Source organism: Calypte anna, chromosome 3 (assembly GCF_003957555.1).
Source record: "Calypte anna isolate BGI_N300 chromosome 3, bCalAnn1_v1.p, whole genome shotgun sequence".
NCBI lineage: Eukaryota > Metazoa > Chordata > Aves > Apodiformes > Trochilidae > Calypte > Calypte anna.
The window spans coordinates 80623938-80647280 of NC_044246.1; the positions used below are offsets into that span (position 1 = coordinate 80623938).

Here is a 23343-nt window from a genome sequence, read left to right on the forward strand (position 1 = left end):
CAATCTACTTTTTGCATTGAATAAGGAAAAACAGGTCCCTGTTGATCAAAAAGGTGCTTTTCTCCTCTCCCCTAGTATCTTATTCCATCTCCATTCTACATACTTTTCCCCCAAGCATTTCCATAATCTCTTTACTGTTCCAGGTGAATTCTCTTGGCCATTAATACATTTCTATTTGCCATTACTGCAGACAAGTAGGAAAGAAACAGGAACTAGAATAAAAAGATCTGAGTTATTTCCTCTGGTGACACAGAAAACCTTGGTGGACTGATTGTAACTACCAAAGTCTTGCTTAGCAATCCCTCCTCTCAGAGTTTCCTATGTAAACACACATATTTAAGAACAGCCTGTCATTTGGAAAGATTTACTTCTCTGTATAAAATGTTTTATGATCCATTTCTCCATAGGGCAGAACATAACAAACATTTCTGTATTCTGGCTTCCTTTACATCCTTCAGTGATTAAGATATCTGTCCACTTTTTTTCATGTTATAAAACATTCCTTCCACATAGAGCATTCCTGTTCCCCTAAATTATCACACCAACCCAAAACCAAGAAACACCTGGTAATATTCAGAGAAATTGTAGCACCTGCCCTCAGAGGGGGCAGCTGTTGGTGCTGGTAATAAATAAATAACCAGATAAATGGGTATATTCATAAATAAATAAAAGCTGTTCAAAAGATTTATGTCAACAGAAATCTAGATGCTTTCCATATGCTTCTGCCTTCCCACGTCTGGGAAAGATCACAATGCTGTAGTTTCATTCTGCCATGGTAGCACACTGGATACAGTACCAGAATCTTTTCAGTAATGGGATGGATTAAGTAGTGGCTTTTAAAAAAAAAACAAAATGACTTGGCTCATTCACAAATAATTTTATTTCATAGTAAGACATTTTTGAGGCTGAAAAGCAGTGAATGCTAAGAGAAAAGTCTAGTAGTTTGTGAAACTATACCTTCATATGACATGCTTTTTTATAAGGCATTCTCTTTATTGCACAGAACAAAACTTACTGTTTATAGGTGACATTTCAACATGAAACACTAAAAATAATACTACATCACCTTACCACAATCTAGATTTTCAAAATCAGCAACCAATCAATCAAGATGATGGGCATGTCCAGGAAGTGTCCCTGGAAGCCAATGTAAAGCCTGTACAAAGTGCACTGCCCTGTACAGTTGCCTATTCCTGCTTCCTCCCAGGCAGTGCTCCTACACCCTGACTCTCACTTCTATTAGCATTTGGCTTCTCTGGAGAATTATGAAGGTGAAAAGACCTAAAAGAGGCACTTATCATAGTTTTCCAACATGCTGTCTTTTCTCTTGAAAATAATTGTCATCATCTTCTAAGCTTGTCTTTGGATTTGGTTTATTAAAAATATGTGATAGCCTCGTGCTTTGTGATGTTCATGGTTCTGTGTGTTTTGGAGATGAATACTCAATGGTTCCCCCAGAACTTCTCCCATTAACAAAAATGATTAGGAAATGCTAAAGAAGAAGGCCTCTTCTGGGGCAACAATAAATATGACTAATCTAAAACGTAAGAAATCCAAAATGCATCTAAAAGTAGCAAATCTGTGAAACAAGCAGCAGAAGGCCAAGCAAAGTGAAAACAGGAAAGCTTAAGAGAAACTTTCAAAAGGAGGAAATAACTGGCATTTAATCAAAGTAAGAAATTTTCTAGATCACCACAGTGGTTTGGAAAAGAAATGCGCAATAAAGTAAATCATGAGCTGAATATTTAAGTCTGAACCACCACACCAGAATCAGCTGCAAGCATGGAGTCTGCCAGTGGCACACTAAACACAAATTTGAATTTAGGAACATCTGAAATTCTTGAGCAAATTGATTTGATTTTGACCTAACTGCATCATTTTACCTTTCACCTTAGCAAATGAGTACTGTGATCAATATATATGTCAAAGCACAGCCAAAAAAACCTCACAAGTAAAACACACTAAGTTTGAATTATAAGTGCTCCACTTTAAACATTAAAGAAATGACACCATTGTAGATCATGAGAGATTTAGCTGAGAACAAAGTGATTTTTCAGGAGGTTAAGCAAACATAAACTGCTCAAAACTGCTCAAAATTATAGAGTTTTAAAGAAGCAAAAAGAGCAAGCAGATGTCAAGCAGACCTTCAAACATTATTGAGATAATCTTCTGCTTGTCTCTGGTGACTTCCTTTAGTATGAATAACTGTGGCTCGTTTTAAAAAAAGGCTAAGTTAGGGAATGTATCAATTTAGAAATTCTAAAAATGTGTTCCACAGAACAAATTCTACTGCACTGGAAGGCAAACATGCAACAATTTTATCTGAAAGGGAATATTCAGAAGAGGAGCAAACACACTACAGGGTGGAGCTGAACCAGCAACTTTTACAACAAGACTAAGAATGACAGTGTCAGCCGACTGAGGGTGATGGAGGAGCGTACAGGAACACATGAAGGAATATATGCTTTGGGCATGGAAATTAATTAAGTTTCTTTTGCACAGGAACCAGGGTATGGAGAACAAAGGTTGTGCATCCAGATAAGGTCACATCATGGAGTGAAAACATAGATGTGGTACAAGTCATAACTGCAGAGCTGGAAAGTATTTCCAGGCCCCACAGCTCAGCCCCAGCTTTGGGATGCACAAAACACATTCTGCTGAGGATCCTGGCACTTTGGCTGTTATAGATATGCACAGTGAATGCAGGGCTAGAACTCCAAATATTTAAGAAATAAGGAAAACATGAACAAACCTGTTATCTGTCATGTGAGAAGAACTATTTTATAGATCATGTTCTAGTAATAAATTTAACTACTTTCTGTATAGGATAGGAAAGAGATATAGGGACATTTGAAATCAAAACACTGAAAGCTTAGTCCTGATATGGTTTTGGTGGGGGCTGAGGGAGGGGGTTGCCAAGTACTCCAGCTTCTTTCAGTCTGCTGATGTCTTGCTTATGAAATCAGAGTCAGAAAATCATGTAGGCCTAGTGCTAGACACAGAAAAACATCAAGCAACTACTTAACTTAAATCTCAAAACATTAGTTTGAAAAACTGCTCAGCTCAAAGGAAGTTTAATTACTCATGCAGCAGATTCACAGATCTGCAATATTAAGGGCAAGTAGTTCAGATAGCTACAAAATACTGTGCTCAAAATAAAAAATGTTAGAAACCTATGATCTCTGTCTTCTTTTCATGAGCTACTTATCTTTATTCCTCCCAAGATAAAGTTCACATTAGCATTCACCAATGAATAGCACAAATATATCACATACCTTGCAGTCACAGCTTCCATGAACTCATCAAGAAGATCATCATAGGCTTGACCTCTGATTCTCTTGTGTCTCAGCCCAATATACAGAGGATCTTTCAGCAATGCCTGTTAAAAAAAATGTTTGAAAAATTATATGAGCAAGTTACACTAATTCACCTTAATTTAATAAGAAAGGGGACAAGAATACAGTGTTTGAACATTAACCCAAGTATATAAAATACATATCCATTTATACACCTCTATCTAAAGACTGAAGAAATGGAACAAAGATACTGAAGAAATACCCTTTTGTATCAAGGAAAATGGATACCCCAGTCTCAAAGGAAATGTATTGTTTCAAAGTGGAAAAGTTTATCCTAGGAAGTCAGGTTTCAAAAGTACCTTTTCAAGCTTTCATTTTTTCTTTTCTTTTTCCTTTACATCCTGACAGTGTTCTGACATTTAAAAAAGCTGTTATCTTTATTTTTATCATGATGTTTCACAAATTTCTCCCAGAGTACATAATTTCAACTGTGTTAATGAGCTGATACTCAGAAAATGTAAGACTGAATATGCCAAAATAAAACCAAGCCTTTGAACTTTTCCTCCAAAGCTTTTAAATTATCAGTTTAGATTCCAGCCCTCTCTATTTCAGTGATCCACATCCAACAGTTAGGTATGATTTCTGAATTTGCCTATGCCTAAAACTTGCACATCATCTTCCTTGAGATTTATGATCCAGACTTGGCTCTAGGTCCACAAACATACTCAGCCTGTATTATTCCTTGTCTTCCCTACTATAAGTCTTATTTAGGTCTGTTTTATTTCCAAAGTATAACTTACAAATTTTATAAACATGTTCAAGTGTTTTGCAATCACTTTTGACAATTCACTCCAGTTACAGCAATTCCCCAGGCCCAACACTTTCACTGGCTCCCCCAGGAACTCTCAAATAAAGACACTCTCTTTAGCTATTATTTTTCCACTGAAAATGATGATGATCATTTCTCAGCTGTATCTAGTGTGCAATCCTCCCACAAATACCCAAACAGCTTGCAGAATCGGTCAGGAGCTTGACTAAATTGTTTTCATCCCAAAGCAATTTGCAATACCAATTTGGCTGCAGAAATCTGTAGAGCAGCTTCAACTAGGACAACATCATAAAGCAAAATACAGAGCACCTCTCCTTCTAAGAGAGCCTTCAGGGTGCATCACAAAGCAACAAGGCTGGAAAGCTTGTCCTTCAGGCTGGGAATCAGAAATTTTTGGATTCTAGAGAAGCACCTGAATTCTCTTCACAGCTTTTCCGTGTTGTATAAATGAAAAATACTTTGGGTCACAAGGCCCAGTTGGAGACTGGCTTGAATCTCTGTGAAACTTAAAACCTTTGGTGGTATTCTGACTCCTCTGGGAGGATTTTGATGCAGACCTGGACAATGAGATGTTTGTCCCTCTTTTCTCTCCAGTTCCGCAAAAAATTAAAAATATCAGATTAGAATGTTTTAAAAAAATAAAGACAAATAAACTGAAGTATTAAAAGATGATTTTTCTTAAAAATGTTGCTAAATTCATCACAACTTTAAAATAATTTCTAATACATTACTTACAGATTTTTGGGAGTTGTTACGTTAAATGTTTATATAATATAGGTCAAAATTAAAATTACTTTGTAAATGAAAGCGTAGCCATTAGACTGTAATGTTTAAGTAGCATATTCTTTGGCTGGACTAGTTTTACCTGTGTAAAATTTTGCACTACTTAAGCAAAATAACTTTAAGCAAAATCATGATTATGTACCTATTCCATATATTGCAGCAAAAACTGGCAATAATTTGATGTCAGATACCTTTCAAAGTAATTTTCCCTTTTGTATGATCTTTTTTTTTCTATACACACTTCTTTGTACTTAAGAATCATTTCTAGAATTCTTTTTTCATTTCCATTTTGAGTTTGACCAGTTATTTAAAATTATCTCAGGAAAATCTGACCTATCAAGGATAATTTTTTTTTCTCTGGGACATGAATTCACAGGAATTGCAAACAAACTCTTTAGCAGCGCGAAAGCTTCAGACAAGTTTGGAAACCCTGTGGGAGTTGCATCGTGCTTTCCACCAAACCAAACCCACAAGGTTGTAAAGCAGAGCTGCCCAGCAGCAGAAGCCTCTGTCAGAAACACTGTGGCACAAGTCACAAACACCAATCCCATTTCTAAGAATTGCTGCAGCTTTCCATGCTGGTTGGCTTCTGCTATTCCATGTCCTGTGCACACACACTGCATCTCCTAAGGTTCAATTCAGTGTAATTCATCATCCTACCAGCTCCTGCTTCTTCTTCCCAAATTGACTTGCTTTTTTGACATACTTGTGCAGGATTTCCATCAAGAAATTTCATACTTTGTGTGTATTTTTAAAAACAAAACAATACACCTTTGTTCTCTTTATATTTTAAATTCTAAAGACATATTTCCAAAACACTCTGTGGCCAGACTAATACTTATTTCCCTTCAAGAAGTCAGCTTACATTGGGTGGTGTTTATTTGAAAGTTCAAGAGAAATAGGTGTTCACAGATACACTGCTTAAAAAGTGCTAAACAAGCCATGGGTCTGCCTTGACACCCAGTCTCTTATGCCCCTTTTGCCATGTTAGCATCTCTTGTGTTTGGGAGCATTTTAATTTATAGCCAACTCTGAAACTCAGAACTCTGAAACAGCTCTGCTTAGAAGACCTCTATATGAATTAATTCACATACATTTGATGACAAAATGTAATATGGAATATTTAAAGCATAAGTAACACAAATGTTTCAAGGGGTATGCTTAAACTTCCAGCCTAGGAAGTCTCACAAGCAAGAGACAATTAATTCAGCGACACATCTCTGAATAAAAGCTTGGCCAGCTATATACCCAGAGTTCAAAATTCCTTTACAGCTCAGTGGATTCTGCTTTACAGACGTTACAGTTTGACAAGAAATAGCCCCCAAAAGTTCCTTTATAGTCCCGTTCGGAACAACGTATGAAGGATCCCAGGGTGGAGACAAAAGAATGAAACATTCAGCAAGTGAAAAGAACAGTGGTTACGTCTGAGCCCCGAGTGGCAAACCATTGTGGGGCTGCTCCCTTTCCAAAGGGCACTGAAGAATGAATAAGCTGCTTAAGCACATTATCCCCTTATTCGGGTCAACACCATGCAAACCGGGGCTGGGCTGGTTGTTATTTTTAGAGGGTTCACACATCTTGAGAGATTAACATTTGCTATTGACTATTTCATGGCTTTCAAAACAGATTACCAAAAGAAGTTTCGTCCTACAATTGAGGTATGTCAACTGACATGATGATTAGGTACTTTTTCTCAATGACTTGGGTTTCTTTTGTTCCCTAGCTTGTTGTCAAAGCTTAAACTTTGTTTTGTTCTTTTGGAAATCAAATCTACTTCAAAACATAACTGCTTTTTTTCAGGTTAGTGGGTTTGTTATGCATATTAAATCATACTGAAAAAGCTCATGCTGGTTTATTTTTAGACACTCTCTAAAGCTAAAAAAAAAAGGTTCTAAAATATTCAGGTTTAGCAATGTGGTACTTTCAAGCTTTAATAGAAATAAGGTTCTAAAAGAGTAAAGGGCTTAATTGAGGTTCTGGTACTGGAAATACCATGTAGATCTACTTAGAATTAGCTGTGTAAAATAACAAAGAGTTCTTTGAAGCACCATCTGAGCATATTAAAATGGTAATGACCTTTGGGTTTTTTTAAAAAAGGCAAGTCATTTATAGCATCTTGCTTGCACACAATTATAGTGAAGACATCAGCAAACCATCAAAGTTCAAGCAAGGCTTGAGCTGTGCACCTGGCTCGTACTGAGCTACAAAAACCAAACCAGAAAGAAACAGAAAACTGCACACTTAAATATTTCATCAGTTGAGAATAAACATGCTGAAATGTCATCTATTCTCAAACTTAGCACCAAGACATTTCTCTGGAACAGAGACATACTTCAGCAAACAGCTAAAGTGAACAGCTTCATGAGAAGTTGAAGGTGAAGAACTGCAAGATACCAAACTCTCCCACTCACAAAGATTGCAGCAGAGAGCATGCAGAAACTCTTGGTGTCACCTAGAAAGGGCTTGTTGGACAAGCTTCAGAGCAGCAGTTCCCCCCATGCCACTAAAATGTCAAAATCCCCCAGTTCTGCTCTGGGAAATTATATGCATGAGAGCCACAATTATAAAATTAAAGGAGAACTACATTTGTATGAGACATGAGAAGATATGGGACACAGACACGCCACAGAAATGGGCACTTTTCAGGGAATGATTGGTCTAGCAGGGCACACTCAATGTGAAACTTTTTTCCAAGAAAAGAATTAGCCAGTCAGATGTTTCTGAGTTAACATCAACATTTTGTACTTAACTTCAGCTTTTATTGGGATTAATTACCCAGTAATCAATCTCTGATCATTTAAATTTTGGTTTGTAAGCACTAACATGCTGAAGATGCCTTTTTTCTTTGAACAAGCTTATACTGAAGTCTGAAATACAGGATGACATCCTTAAAACATGTAACAGATCCTGTGTTTCCACATGCTAACTGAACTTCAGAGCTGCTGAATGCTGACAGTAACTCTAAGACACTGGTCTGGTTTGAGGATCTAAAATACTTAGCAAAAAGAAGTTTCATAATCAGACAGTTAAAGATTTTTTTTTTTTTAATTTTGCTTTCTTTCAACTATACTGGCCCCGTGACATACTTGCTAAGTAAAGATCATAGTCCCTCCAATTTAAAGAAGAGACCTTTATCAATACGTTTTCAAACTGCAAGGGGCCTTTTGCACAAGAAAAAAGGGGCTCTATCCTCTGTTTCTCTAGAAAAGAAGATATCAGTCTGGGGAGCCCTCAGCTAACACTTAATCTGGACATTCCCAACAGACAGGTTACTGGCATACAGTGCATCACCTCTCTTTGCACCAGTTTCCTCCAGAGGATTCCCCTAGGAGTGGATCTCACTAAAGATCCAAAAATAGGTGAAAAAATTAGTATCACAATGGGTCATTCCAGGCATAAATAAAGGAGGAAAACCCGCAAACATTGGACATGAGCTTAAAAAGTTGAGCCCAACTGCGCTAGACTTGCCAAACCCAAGTGGCTGCCAGTACTTCAGACAAAGATGCTGTGTATGCAGACAATAGTTGTATTTTAATTAACATTTTCCCAATTGCAGCCCTAAAAATATCACTGAAAACTGTCCATACAAAATTAATGACTCATAATAGTCAAGAATTTAAAAGACAATGCATTCATAATGGTCCTTTGAACATCAATTTTAAATACAGTGCTTAAAGGGAACAATTTATGTGGAAAAAAATTAATAGCAAATGAGTATTATGCATTTTTGAGAGAACTCAAAATATAAATATTTATTAAGACTTTGATGAAGTGATATCCTAATGTAACAGAAGTTACAGTATTTTGAACTCTGTTTAAAATCATTTAAGATTGTGCTAAAAAGCATAAGGAGTATTTTCTCTTCCATACATTTATAGTGATCCTATGGCTTTGCACAGCTATGCTAGATGTTTTCAGTTATTTCTCCATAAAGACAGGTTTGATTCGTGGAATCCAGCTTGTTCTTCCCTTTCATAAGTTTTTTTTAATTGTCAATTTAACCTTTACATCCTTTGCTTGCCTTTTGCTCAGGAAGTGTACTCCTTGTATTTCTGAGGAGGAAATTACCAGCTGTAGCTTTGACTGGGCGCTAAACTCTGTGGCTTATATTGTAGTTCTTTCCCATGCATGCAGAGAGCTTTACCCAGCTGAAGAAACAGTTGGCTCCAGCAAACTTTAATTTAACAACAAAATAAAAATCACTCTACTGTCCGGAAAGAATGCTTCACCAAGGAATCTTGTAACATGCTATGAAATTACCACAGCCTATCCCCAAGCAAGTGACTGCACAAAGCCAGGCTGTGCCAAGGACATTCCATGGGCTGATTCTGACACATGTATGTGGCACTGAATAAAAGCCACAGTATGCAAGGGCCGTGGGCTGACGTGGGGCTGTGTGCCGAGCGGGAGCCAGACCTTCAGCCACTTGCACGGCACGCTCCGCCTGCATCCCTCCTTCCCTCACCCTGGCCACCAGAAGGGCTTTCCTATCCCTCCTTCCCTCACCCTGGGCACCAGAAGGGCTTTCCTAGGGAGTCAATCTCATTCCCTTGCATGAGAATCATAGAATCATAGAATTGGTTGGGTTGGAAGGGACCTCAGAGATCATCAAGTCCAACCCTTGATCCACTACCGCTGCAGTTACCAGACCATGGCACTGAGTGCCACATCCAGTCTCTTTTTAAATATCTCCAGGGACGGAGAATCCACTACTTCCCTGGGCAGCCCATTCCAATGCTTGACCACCCTCTCCGTAAAGAAATTCTTTCTAATATCCAACCTAAACCTCCCCTGGCACAACTTAAGACCATGCCCTCTTGTCTTGCTGAGAGAAGAGACCAACCCCCCCCAGCTACACCCTCCTTTCAGGGAGTTGTAGAGAGTGATGAGCCTCCTCTTCTCCAGGCTGAACACCCCCAGCTCCCTCAGCCTCTCCTCACAGGGTCTGTGCTCAAGTCCCTTCACCAGCCTGGTTGCCCTCCTTTGGACCTGCTCCAGGACCTCAATATCCTTCTTGAACTGAGGGGCCCAGAACTGGACACAGGACTCCAGGTGTGGCCTCACCAGCACTGAGTACAGGGGCAGAATCCCTTCCCTGGACCTGTTGGCCACACTGTTCCTGATACAGGCCAGGATGCCATTGGCCTTCTTGGCCACCTGGGCACACTGCTGGCTCATGTTCAGCTTCCTGTCAATCCAGACTCCCAGGTCCCTTTCTGCTTGGCTGCTCTCAGCCACTCTGTGCCCAGCCTGGAGCTCCCCATGGGGTTGTTGTGGCCAAAGTGCAGGACCCGGCACTTGGCCGTGTTGAACCTCATCCAATTGGAATCAGCCCAAGTCTCCAGTCTGTCCAGGTCCCTCTGCAGAGCCCTCCTGCCTTCCAGCTGATCCACACTTCCCCCCAGCTTAGTGTCATCTGCAAATCTGCTGATGATGGACTCAATCCCCTCACCTCATTGCTGTCTGAACTCCCTGAAAGGAGTCTACAACTCCCACCTGTAGCGAGGTGGGAACTGGACTCTTTTCACAGACGACCTTCAACAAGACAAGAGGACACAGTCTTAAGTTAAGTTGTGCCAGGGGAGGTTTAGGTTAGATATTAGAAAGAATTTCTTCACGGAGAGGGTGATTAGGCTATGGAATGGACTGCCCGGTGAGGTGGTAGATTCTCCGTCCCTGGAGACATTTAAAAAAAGACTGGATGTGGCACTCAGTGCCATGGTCTAGCAACTGCTCCGGTGGGTCAAGGGTTGGACTAGATGATCTCTGAGGTCCCTTCCAACACGGCTAATTCTATGATTCTATGATCTAAATCATCAGTAAAGATATTGAACAGAACTGGGCCCAACACTGATCCCTGGGGGACACCACTAGTGACCGGCTGCCAACTGGATGCAGCCCCGTTCAGCACCACTCTCTGGGCCCAGCGCTCCAGCCAGTTCCTAACCCAGCACAGGGTGCTCCTGTCCAGGCCGCGGGCTGATAGTTTTTTCAGGAGGATGCTGTGGGAGACGGTGTCAAAGGCCTTGCTGAAGACCAGGCAGACCCCATCCACACCCTTCCCCTCATCCACCGGGTGGGTTCACCTGATCATAAAAGGAGATCAGGTTGGTCAGACAGGAATGCAAAGCTAAAAACCATTCTGCCCCCACCGGAGAGGAACATTTAGAAAGATGCATAAACTCACAGAACAGCACTAGCTATGCAATCCATCCTTGAGATTAAGTGTAAAATCCAAAAAGAAACTGCTGTAGCAAGAGGCAAGGTGAATTTAATTTTTCAAGAGGCTGCTGTGCTGTCTACTCTTCAAGTGAGGCAATGCATTAATGTCTGTGTTCAGGAGCCAGTTTGGGGAATAAACTGATGGGAGAAAAGCTCAAGGGCTGCTGAAGGTGCAGGGGCAGGCAGCAGTGCTGCCTTCTGGTCTGTTTATGTACATCTGAGTCATTCTCTTAGTTACATCCAAAGTAATGGAAATTATAAAATGCTTTTTAGATTTCCAAAAGTTTATCTCACCATTTTTAGATGTAATTCAAGATTTCCAAACTCTTGAAATTCACCATACCAGTTACAGACAGATGCCAACCAATGAGTTCCTTTCGAGAATGACTTCTCCATTCCTCACAGTGTAAAATTCATAAGGAATTCTAACGAACTTCTCTTCTGGATTGGCTTGGAAAATTACAAGTAATACACAGTATAGCAAGGATAACTGAATATTTTGCCATACTTTATACTGAATACTAAAAACTCATTTTAAAAAAAAGCAGTAACACATCAGAGATCAGGTTAATTACATACATTTCAGAGCATTTAGGCTTTTCTTCCACCTGCTCACCTTTCTGGTACACTGCATAAGAGACTCCCACAAAAATGCTAAAGCTTTTCCATTAAGTTTCCATTGCTATAAAAAAATAAAAAAAGTATTGCAGTAAAATTAATTGGAGTATCTAGCAAATCTGCTCTGTGCACCTTGTTCTTTATGGCAGCTTCCAACACCTGGGAATACAGATGAGCAGTGAAGCACTCCCCAGAGTACATATTTGCTAGCCAACAGATAAGGCAAAAAATTATGGTCTTACACTGAAATTCTAATGACACTGGAACATTTTCAGATAAGAGAGGTTACATTCATGCTTTTCAATCAGCTTAACTTCTAAAAATTATTACAAGCAAATATCAAAGAACTGCCATCAGTGCATTTGCAGCACAAGCCACACACTCCTCATGAGAAAAGCAAGTGTTTTCCTCAGGACAGGATTAGGTGTTGTTATGAAACTGAAGAAACTGTAACTGAAGAAAAAACTGCCAACTGCTTAGTAAGTTAGTCTGTTAATTTTTCATACACAAAAAGGAAAACTAGAAGAGATTTTCAGTCATAAACATACAGCTGTGCTAACATCTTCTGCTAACTGAAAATTAGCTTCAAAATTAAAGCCATGAAGTCCTTCTTAGTCTGATCTGTGTAACACTGGAGTTGTTTCCTAAGTACCGCATCTGCATACCACCATCACCACATGGATATATCAGGTCATTCTTCTACACTTACATTTGACTTCCACACCAAGTGGCAGTGATGCCAAGGAGACCACTACTAAGCCACTTGATTACCAGAAGGAAGGGTAAAAAATTTCTATGCTTGTAATTTCCCTAATTTATGTGAAAGTACAGCAAGGTCCTTTTCCTGTGTGGTTTGTGCCAATCTGAAAATAATGGTATGCTTTGTACAAACAGGACACTGTCACCATGGGTAGAATACAGAAGGGACTGTATTCAGAGGATGACAGGCAACATATCTACAGTAACAGTGATGAACAGTAAGAATGATCATTTCATTTGCTCTTTTCTGCAAAGATCTTAAAAAATATCAAATTTACATCTCCCAATTGATGCCTGAAAGTTTTGTAGGGGCAGTCAGCACATAACCTCTGTGAATTTTTTATGTTATCCTTATTTATTTTTTGAAGGACCACAGATAAATAAAAATTCACCAGAGGTTTTCTAACTCTTCTTCCTCACAATCTGACCATGTCCTGTCTTTTTCTCCATAGACAGAAATATGTGATTGCATGAAAATAGTTAAAGGCATTCTTTCAAAGAGTATCAGTTACAGCTATTATTTCAATACCTATTTTCTGGTTGTGCCACTAATCCAAAGAACTCTCCCTTTTCCTTAGCTTGACAATTATCTTTTGAAAGAGCTTTAGCAATGCAGTAAGTGCAAGAATCCTGTATGCCTCATGTAATAAGATAAAGTCATGAGTGGCTGAAGGATGCCCTGGGCTAAGGAAGCCCCTTAGAAAGAGTGATGAGTCCCAGCCAGCCATGAGAAAACTCCATTCTGGGCAATTCTGACAAGTCCTGACAGCACATGCCCACTAACAGAGCCTGCTCCTTTCCCTATTAATTTTTCTCTTTTAGACAAAACACATCAGTCTCGTTGAGTACAACTTTCTGCCTCTTCCTCAGGAGTTTACAAATTATTTTGAAGCATAAGAGCATCCACACAATGTCTAAGTACTGCTGTACTAATTCAGGTTAATGTGCATCATATGATACACTGCTAGAACCATGCCCAGCAGGCTTAGTAAAGGTTCGGAAAAGCCTAACTCACTGTGTCTTTTAAGGAAAATAAAATAAACAGCAAGATAAATATTCTACATTATGTTTAACAGTCTCAGAGAACTCTCCTGATATTAACATCTGTTTGTAGAAACAGGGACAATGCTAACTCCACAAATGCCTGTAATTTGAGTTAGAACTTGGGGGATGCTCAGAACCATGGGTTTGGAGCAACATTTCATCAGACACAGTTTTAGTATTCATAACTCTTTTACACAATAAAACTGAAAACAAATGCTTGTCTGCACGCCATTGGCATTTCTTAAAAAATGTAATCATTTGCCTATTGTGAAAACAATAGTATTGAAGAATCTGACATCATTCAGGAATTCAGTAGATTATGCTGCATGGAATCATTCATATTTTAACATACAAATAACAACCAGAAAGAAATCTGAGATGTCCTTGTATTGAAATTTATTCTTAGAAATTTCAAACCACCTAACAAGAAATCTCCTAAAATCTGACATCTATTTCCTTTAAGTCTTTTACTGAATTCCAGAAGGCTCAGACTAGTAGTCCAAAGCAAAACCCACTGTAGCCTACAGAGTAACCTAAAAACAAGTCTAGTCTCAGTGGAACTTTTTATAGAAGATGGAGATATTTTTCTTTTTTCCTGCGAAGTTACTAGGAGTGTATTTATAATATTAAAATATCTTCTTCAGATTACTGAAGGACAGCATGACAAGATACAGCTGCTTGAAAGGGTTCAAACACTTTGAATACATCAAGCTTTTCTGCACCACTTTTGCACAGCAACAAACATGTATCGCTGACCTTTATTTTCAACCACTTATTTTTCTAAACTTTCAGCTTTCAAAACCAGACAAAAGTTTTTAAAAATAAAATAAAAAAATAAACAATAAGCTACCACCAACCAAGGGGATCAGAGAGGAGCAAAGATTTATTCTTTTAAAGATGACATCAGGAAAGTTTTGGCTAAAAAGTAGTAAAATTCAGAGGAATGCCATCTTGTGATTTTTTCCTTCATCTGGTAAATGACAAAGATAACCAAAAGGTTTTCTAAAAAAGTTTTAAAGACCTTATTTTCATTAATACTTAGTATTCCATTAATAAAAAGGGGTTACTAATATTGTATCAGCTCACACATTTTGACAGCACACAAGTGTGTCTTGAGTCCATCACATTAACTCGATAGAATTTTAACATATCAACATATACATCATTTACAAAAATCAAAACCTTGTCTATGTTATCAGCACATCTAACTTTTGTTTCAGCAGTTGAGATCTTCAGTTTTGATTTTTTTGTTCCATTCATGAGTAAGTGTAAACCTTCATCACTTAGTGCAGCCTCTTCTCATTCCTATTAAACTTATGTGTATTTGTTTCATTTACTTCCACGTGCTACTCCCACGTGGTCCTTCATCAAAATATCTTTGATCCTGGCATCTCTGTCTCCTGTACTGATGCTCAGCCCTTTTCTTACTTGAGCCAAATGAGTTGGGACTCCTCCCATATAAACAAGTCACATCAGCAATGCCTCTCTGACAGGCAACTATTAAACAAGTCTGGTGATAATATTCCAGTGCTGACATCTCAGCTGTTGACTATATATTTGTCCTAGCACCAGAAGAAAAAAGGGAAAAGTAGGTCTGTACACAAAGCAGACTTACTAGTGGCAAGGCCAACATTTTTAAGAGCACTTTTACGGTCAGCATGTAGAGTAACAAGGCAACCAGGTGCCTCTAATTGCCAAGCAGTGGGAGTGAGCTTGTATCAAGTCCACCTGTGCCTGGTTAGGGCAGGCCCCCTACAGAGCATGAGCAGGACAAGGGGCCAATAAAAGGTGAAGCTCACACCCACAGAGCAGCTCACTCTTGGGCTAGGCATCAGAGGGGTCAGTAGCTCTTTGAGCCACAGAACCGATCTAGGCTAGTTCCACTCTGTGAGCTATAGACTTAGAGCACCGCTCGCAAGTCTCTATTACGACACCTGGTTAGACCTTGAAGTGCCGATCCCTAAGAAAGGTTCGTCTTGCTACATCAGCAGGTAACACGTTTTGGCCCAGACACCAGGCTGACTTCCATGGAGGAATAAATGATGTATCTTATCCCACATTCTGTGATAATAGCTACATTCATGGTTCATTCCCTCCCTTGTCTTCTCCATTGCCTGTCAGATTGCTGGGGAGGCAGACAGCTAGCAGTGAGCATTTCAGAAAGAACAGAAGCCAAAGAAAGCAAACTGTTGTTGTCTTCTGAGGCTGAAAAATTGGAAATGTCTAATGTATCTTGTAATATCATCTGCCATCAGTTTGGTCTACGGATATTCATGCATGCTATCCAAAAAAAGCATTTCCAGATTTTCCTTTCTGCCCTTTCTTATAAATCCCCTCATGCTAAAAGGTGGAGTAAGAAGAAATTAAATAGACTGACAGAACTTAAACAGACTGACAGAACTGCATGTAACATTGGTACACAGCTCCTTCTTCCTAATGTCTGCTGAAACCAAGCCCAAAATCTCATGTCACCATTTATGTTCCTTTTCCTAAGGCCCTCCCCTTCTTCAGCTTCTCGGGTCTTAAAAATGACTGCTGATATGCAGTTTGAAAAATGTCAGAATCTGAAGCACCACCTAGCTTTGTAACATTTTCCATAGTCTAACAAAATTGTGTATTTCACAGAAGAAATATAAATACCACAAAAGTAAACAGTCTCAGAGAAAAAGACCATATACTCCCAGTCAAAGTTGCAAAGTTTAAAGGATGATAATGCACCAAAAATAACAGACAATTGCTGAGGTTTTCTCACAGATTAAGCAATAGAATGACATTTTTCAAGGGTACAAATAATCAACAAGAGGTTGACATAAGTTCAAAAACAAGTTTTAGTGTCTGTAAAAGCCTTCTGAGCCACACAGCAGCTTTGGATGCAAATGAAATGCAAACTGAGTATGAATTCATGGTGTCTAACTTTAGAATCTGTACTATATATTTCAGTATCTAAGATAGTCTAAGCTCTTTTTATAGTCAACAGACAAAAAAAGTGTAAAATTACAGTTCATCTGACCAATTTGAGACAGCTACTCTAAAAGAAGCAGCATCTGCTCCTTTTCATAAAATTAGCATAGGATAATTATCTCAGGTTCAGATGACTCTCAAGCTTCATGTATCTTTCCTTCATTTAATCTTCCTCACTTGTTTTTTTACTTTCTGTGTCCTCCATGAGCAATCCAACCTGGTGAGCTTGCAAGACTCAGTATCTGAAAAATACAAAGCTAGGAATTTGCAAAACAGACCAATGTAAAATTATAGTTTGGGGCAGAAAGCGTGAGCTGCACCTTGACAGTCAACAGCCTGAGTCTGACGTGTCAATACAGCAGAAGTTCTTACAGATTCTTGACAAGGCTGAGCTGAAATACTGAGTCAAAACAACTTTTGAAACTTTCAAGCTGTGAATGTACTACCAGACATATTGTAACTATTTACTAGGAGAACATTAAAGAGCAAGAAAAGAAAATCTCTCCAAAGAGTTACTGGCAAACATCAGCTGTCAGATACTTGTGATCCACTCAAGCACATCACCCAATGGCCCCTGCACTGAGGGGAAATGCTTCTCATAAGCACCATCCCTTCCCCAGCTCATTTGGTAGATTTGCAAGTGCAATACAGACATTGGCACCATTTCAGGTATCCTTGTTGCTTAAATAAAGCATGTTTAGGAGCAATGCGTGATGCCATATTTATTTTATAGGTGGAATCTTCTAAAACATTCTGGAAAGATGACTCTATGCCCCCTAGGATTTAAGAACAAGATTGTACCTCTCCATTCCCTCCTCCAACACATATTCAGTCCACTCCAAATAACTGAACATATTTAAAAGAAGACTACTAATTCCTGCAAACTAAAAAAAATGTTTTGTTTTGGGTTTGGGTTTTTTTTAATATGCACTATGGTACAGACAGAATTGTAATTCAATCTTGACTATACTTTTCCGTGATTTGAAGCACTGAAAAGACAAAAGAAAAAATTACTCAAGACATTGACTCTAGGAAAAGGTTTATTATCCTATGAATATTTTTTTGCCAGCTGAAATATGGAAAAAGGAAGCAAAAAAAAAAAAAAAAAATTCATGTATTTTCTCCTTTGTTTGAGTGCTGGCACTGAAGTAACTAGCCAGAGAAGTAACTAGCAGCAAGATCTAAGGGGGTGGGGGAATTCCACTTGTAAAATAGAACCTGATTTGTGAAAGGGAGTGCAATTAGGTACTACCAGAATGTCATAGACAGACAGTAGCCAAAGGATTAAAAATACACAGAGGGTTTACTCCAGCGATAGCTTTACGAATTTTCATGCCTGGAATTTATTACCATTGAGCCACAGTGCTGCTTGTCAGCACCTTCCTTGGCCTGACTGTTTCATGTAATAGGGAAAAAAGCCTCTCTTGCTCAACTGGGTTAATTTGGTCAGTGACATTTTAATCTAGCTAAGTGAGAAGCTATGTTATCTAAAGCCTCTTCTTTTGATCGCCCATACTGTCATCTGCGTTTCAGAGATACTCCAAACTGCTTGGGAACACACTGGAGAATATAACCTTGAAATGAGATCCCCATATATGCACCAGATACAAAAATAGATCCTTTACATATAGAAAGGAGCAATCTCTATTCATAGAGTTCAGAAAGTGTTGCTACTGTTTACAGTAAAACTACCACTGAAATGCTGTCTATAGTTCTAACAATCATCATTAAAGGGGAAGGCAAAAGGGCCTTTTTGAATTCAGAGTGTAACCATTCTATAATACATTTACTACACAAACAAGCATATAAAAGTGCCACCTATCTACATATAAATGCCAATTTTTACTCTTTTATTTAGAAATCCCTACCGTTGTGCCCTATTTATATGACTTCTTTGATACATATCTTTAAATTTATAAGACATGAAATCACAGGTTTCCTCTTTCCCCATCTTTTTTTCTGTTCTAGTTTCTACTTCGGTTTGAATATGAAAAATAAAAGCAGGTTTTTTTCTGTTTTCTCACTAGGTTTAATTTGCACATTCACAGGCAGATATTTTTCAACAACACAAACCTTGGACGGCTCATCCCAGTTCTTACAACAATTGGTACTCATTTGGAGAAATGCAGAGAGCTAAGTAGCACAAGTTGAAGAACTTAGTTTGAAACCTCAGTTTTTCTGCATTTAGTCTGCCACCGTGGATGCCTGTCACTCCTCCAGAAGAGACAGAAGTACCACCCCAGTCATCTCACTGACCTGTTTAGGGCAACTGTGAGAACTGTCACATTCTTGCATTTACGTATTTGTTATAAGTTAAGGGAAAAAATATTTCACAGCAAGCATGCAAGGAATAACTTGAAAGAGCTGCCCACAAGTCCCTGAAGTGTGGCAGATGAAAGAGGAGTAGCTGCTCTGATAGCTGCCCCACATCCTTCTCTCTTGTGCACTGTTCAGTACTTAAATGCCTGCGTTTGATGGATTTATGAATAAAGAACAACTTCAGACATACATCTGCAAAAAATGAGCCAGCAGCCATGATTCATCTGTACATCAATGGCATATATAGACACCCAGGGCAAGAGAAGGTTTGTGTGTCCAGCTGCTTTGATGAGCCAGATGCTCCATCATGCCTGCATCTGGAGAGGCTTCTTACTCCTGAGCCCCTGTCCCAGCTCTCAAAGGACCAAGGTGCCTTCTGCTAGAAAATGACCACGTAAGAAGTTCTTCTAATACCATCTGCCTTGGCTTTTCTGCATTGTGTGAAAAGCACTGTTTGAAGGGGTTGAAAGCTTTCTACCAAGGCTGAAATTTATGGATAATGGTTTACATTTCAGTGCCAACACACAATAAATCTTTCCAAAGCTCCCACAACTGGTCATTGCCAGTGCTGAATTTACACGTGCAATCAGTCCAGGATTGCTCTGGCAGCCCTGTCAGAGCTTCTCTTGCAAGGTACTGAATAAACAAAATTCTCATTCCTCTGTTAAGTATACATTATTAGATTAAGATTTTTATGGTCAGAAGAAACCCTTTCACCACTGGTTTGACTTCTGTATAACACAAACCATCAGTCTTCCTATATTTCATTCTTGCTCTGGCTAGATAACAGTACTTGAACTAACATGACATGAGCTATGTCTCATCTATGACCCTTGCACACTAGAAATACAGCCTTAAAGTCATCAATAAAGCATTAAACATTTTAGAGATGGAAAAAAACCCCACCAACCTCAAATACCATCAAACCACAACTATTTTATTATTACTGACAGAAATGTATGTTTTAAATCATATTTTCTCTATCAGCAAAGGAGGCCTGTTTGCTTTTTCATTGGTCCAATTTTTTTAAAAGGAACAGTATGAACTCAAATGTGTCATTCAAGGCAAAATATAAGAATCAATCAAAAACCTGTAAGCTCATTTAAACATTACATTTATTTTTAATAAGCCAAATTACCCTCGTTTCTTGATTGTCATGCTTTCTGATTTTACTCATTTCTTCGTCTAAGGTTACAGCAACCATGATAATTTCATTTTAAATAAGAGCCTAAACTTTATTCCAGTCTTCCTGGACTTCTCAATTCATCCCAGATATAACAAAAAATCCCAGTACTTTCTCCCCATGCAGCTCAGCATGATCAGATGCAGATGACACCAAGCTGGGAGGAAGTGTGGACCAACTCGAAGGCAGGAGGGCTCTGCAGAGGGACCTGGACAGACTGGAGAGCTGGGCTGATTCCAACGGGATGAGGTTCAACAAGGCCAAGTGCCGGGTCCTGCACTTTGGCCACAACAACCCCATGCAGCGCTACAGGCTGGGGACAGAGTGGCTGGAGAGCAGCCAGGCAGAAAGGGACCTGGGAGTCTGCACCGACAAGAAACTGAACATGAGCCAGCAGTGTGCCCAGGTGGCCAAGAAGGCCAATGGCATCGTGGCCTGTATCAAAAACAGCGTCACCAGCAGGTCCAGGGAGGTGATTCTTCCCCTGCACTCAGCGCTGGTTAGGCCACACCTCGAGTACTGTGTCCAGTTCTGGGCCCCTCAGTTTAAGAAGGATGTAGAGGTCCTGGAACAGGTCCAAAGGAGGGCAACCAGGCTGGTGAAGGGACTTGAGCACAGGCCCTATGAGGAGAGGCTGAGAGAGCTGGGGCTGTTCAGCCTGAAGAAGAGGAGGCTCAGGGGAGACCTCATTGCTGTCTACAACTCCCTGAAAGGAGGCTGTAGCGAGGTGGGAACTGGACTCTTTTCACAGACGACCTTCAACAAGACAAGAGGACACAGTCTTAAGTTGTGCCAGGGGAGGTTTAGGTTAGATATTAGAAAGAATTTCTTCACGGAGAGGGTGATTAGGCTATGGAATGGACTGCCCGGTGAGGTGGTAGATTCTCCGTCCCTGGAGACATTTAAAAAAAGACTGGATGTGGCACTCAGTGCCATGGTCTAGCAACTGCTCCGGTGGGTCAGGGGTTGGACTAGATGATCTCTGAGGTCCCTTCCAACCCGGCTAATTCTATGATTCTATGATTCTATCCATAAGACTTTTACAAGAGCTTTTTCTTTTTTATTAAAGAACTAGTCAAAGTATTACTTGGACATTCTGATGTAATTTGGCAATTTTTAAAAGCTTTTAACATATTCATTTGCTGTTAACAAAATGGGAAATAAGACTTCTTGCCAAGATAGATAAAACTGATGTTTTAAAAATATCTACCATATTTATACTGACAATCTAATAATTCCACAAGTATTATCATCAAGATAAAATATCAGAAACAACAAAATCTTGATTCTTAGTGTTTCTAATTAATATGGAATAATTTTATTTTCCTTAGGGTTTTTGATTTTTTATTGCCTATAAACCTAGTTTTTAAACTTAGTTTCTGTTACTGGGTTTTGCTGCTTGTTCGGGTTTTTTTAAACTGCTGCCAGTTTTCACATCCCTGTAAGCCAGGCTGATATTTAACCTACAGGCTTGGCTCAACATTGTTTATTTTGTCCAAGCTTAGTAACAAGTTTTAAGTAGCAAAAAATAATCTTTCACATTTGAATGTTTAAATATTTTTCCTTGATTCAGTGTGTTTATTTTCATCATCTTTGAACCATCTCACTGACAGATCTGAATATGTATTATTATGAGACAAGGACATGCTGGAGCATGTCCAGAGAAGGGCCACAAAGATGATGAGAGGGCTGGAACACCTCTCCTGTGAAAACAGACTGAGAGAGTTGGGTTTATTCAGTCTGGAAAGGAGAAGGCTTTGAGGAAACCTTTTTGAAGCCTTCCAGTATCTGAAGGGAGCCTGGTGAGGGACTTTTTAGGATGTCAGGTAGTGGGAACAGGGGAATGGATTCAAACTAGAGGAGGGGAGATTTAGACTGGATGTTAGGAAGAAGTTCTTCACTATGAGGCTGGTGAGACACTGGCACAGGTTGCCCAGAGAGGTGGTGGAAGCCCCATCCCTGGAAGTTTTTAAGGCCAGGCTGGATGGGACTCTGAGCAACCTGATCTAGAGGGAGGTGTCCCTGCCCATGGCAGGGGGCTGGAACTGTATGATCTTACAGGTCCCTTCCAACCCTGAAAATTCTGTGATTCAGGTAGGTCTCCATTAATTTTTAGTTTCCTGTACCTTCACAACCATTGGTTCTTCTTCTGCAATGTTATTTCTTTAACCATTTCACGGTGATATAGCATTAGATGAATACCCAGAATCCACCACAGCATTTCCAGCCATGCTTTCACACCAATACTGAGACTGGTGCCTGAGTATGTTTTACTTTGTTTGAAATCCCACCTATGAAGCACCATCCTCACACCTGAAAAATACAGGGCTACTGGCCAGAATATCAGATTGTCAAGGTCTGCAGTAAATAACGTTTTAAATGCCTTGAATATAAATGTCTTCAACACTAACTATTTGCATCCCATTTCTCAATAACTTTAGAAACAGATATATTATTTTAGGCAGTGGTCAATGTCACTTCTTTTGGATGCTTAGTTCCACACTGATTACATTTTACTAGTCTGGTCATGCCAAGTCTTTCTAGTGGGTCAATTTTTATTCATAAGTAAGCAGTTTCTGTTTCTTTTGCTTATTATCAAGGAAATTGTATAAAAATACTTCATTTGCCTGTCTTCTCTTTCCTTGGTTTTATGAGAAGCAGGCTAATAGTCCAGCTAAAAATATCTCTGCTAAAACTAACAGTAATAAAGCTTTTAATAGTCTGAAACTGGGTGAGTTATTCCTACAAGTTACTGTTTTGGGTCCTGTACACAACAAAACAATACAGGATGAGAATTTGTAACATTTTTATTGCAAATTATTTTCAATCTTTCTAGAGAATTTGCAGGTTGCACGTAACTGCATTAGAGTTGCCAAAAATACATATTTTAAAGCTTATTTTCAAGCACTGAGGGCCCCACAGAAAGGGAAAAGGAACTAATGTAAATGGAAAACATACGCACATTTCAAAAAACATGTTCAGTGTAGTTATTATTTATATGTGCTTATGTTATGAGAGTGATTTCCATTGTGTCTTACTATGGAAAATCCTGGCTAGAGTAAGAAAATATAACACAAAAACAGTTAGTTGTCCAAGAGGTTTAGATTTAAAGATAAGGAACTGCAATTCCACAGCAGCTTGACCTAATATAACCAGCTAAGGTAGCAAACTGTGATGTCTCTTTGGTCATCTCAGTTCCCTGCAATGGCTCAAAACCTGGTTACATGAAACCCAGAGTTAAGGAAGGAACAGGGATGGGAAAGAATAGGGATGTGCTGCTGAGGAAGGAGGAGGATGTAAGAGGGAAGAAAATAAGGGATGTGGTGTCC

General features: G+C 39.3%; 1 protein-coding gene across 1 annotated transcript in view; it reads right to left on the bottom strand.

Annotated features, from left to right (window-relative positions):
* The window catches only part of ME1 (malic enzyme 1), a 161831-nt gene that overhangs the window by 70017 nt on the left and 68471 nt on the right, over positions 1 to 23343 (bottom strand). The window contains exon 6 of the mRNA XM_030448370.1: positions 3276 to 3379. Coding sequence (XP_030304230.1) covers positions 3276 to 3379 — 104 coding nt within the window. The remainder of the gene's footprint in view (positions 1 to 3275; positions 3380 to 23343) is intronic.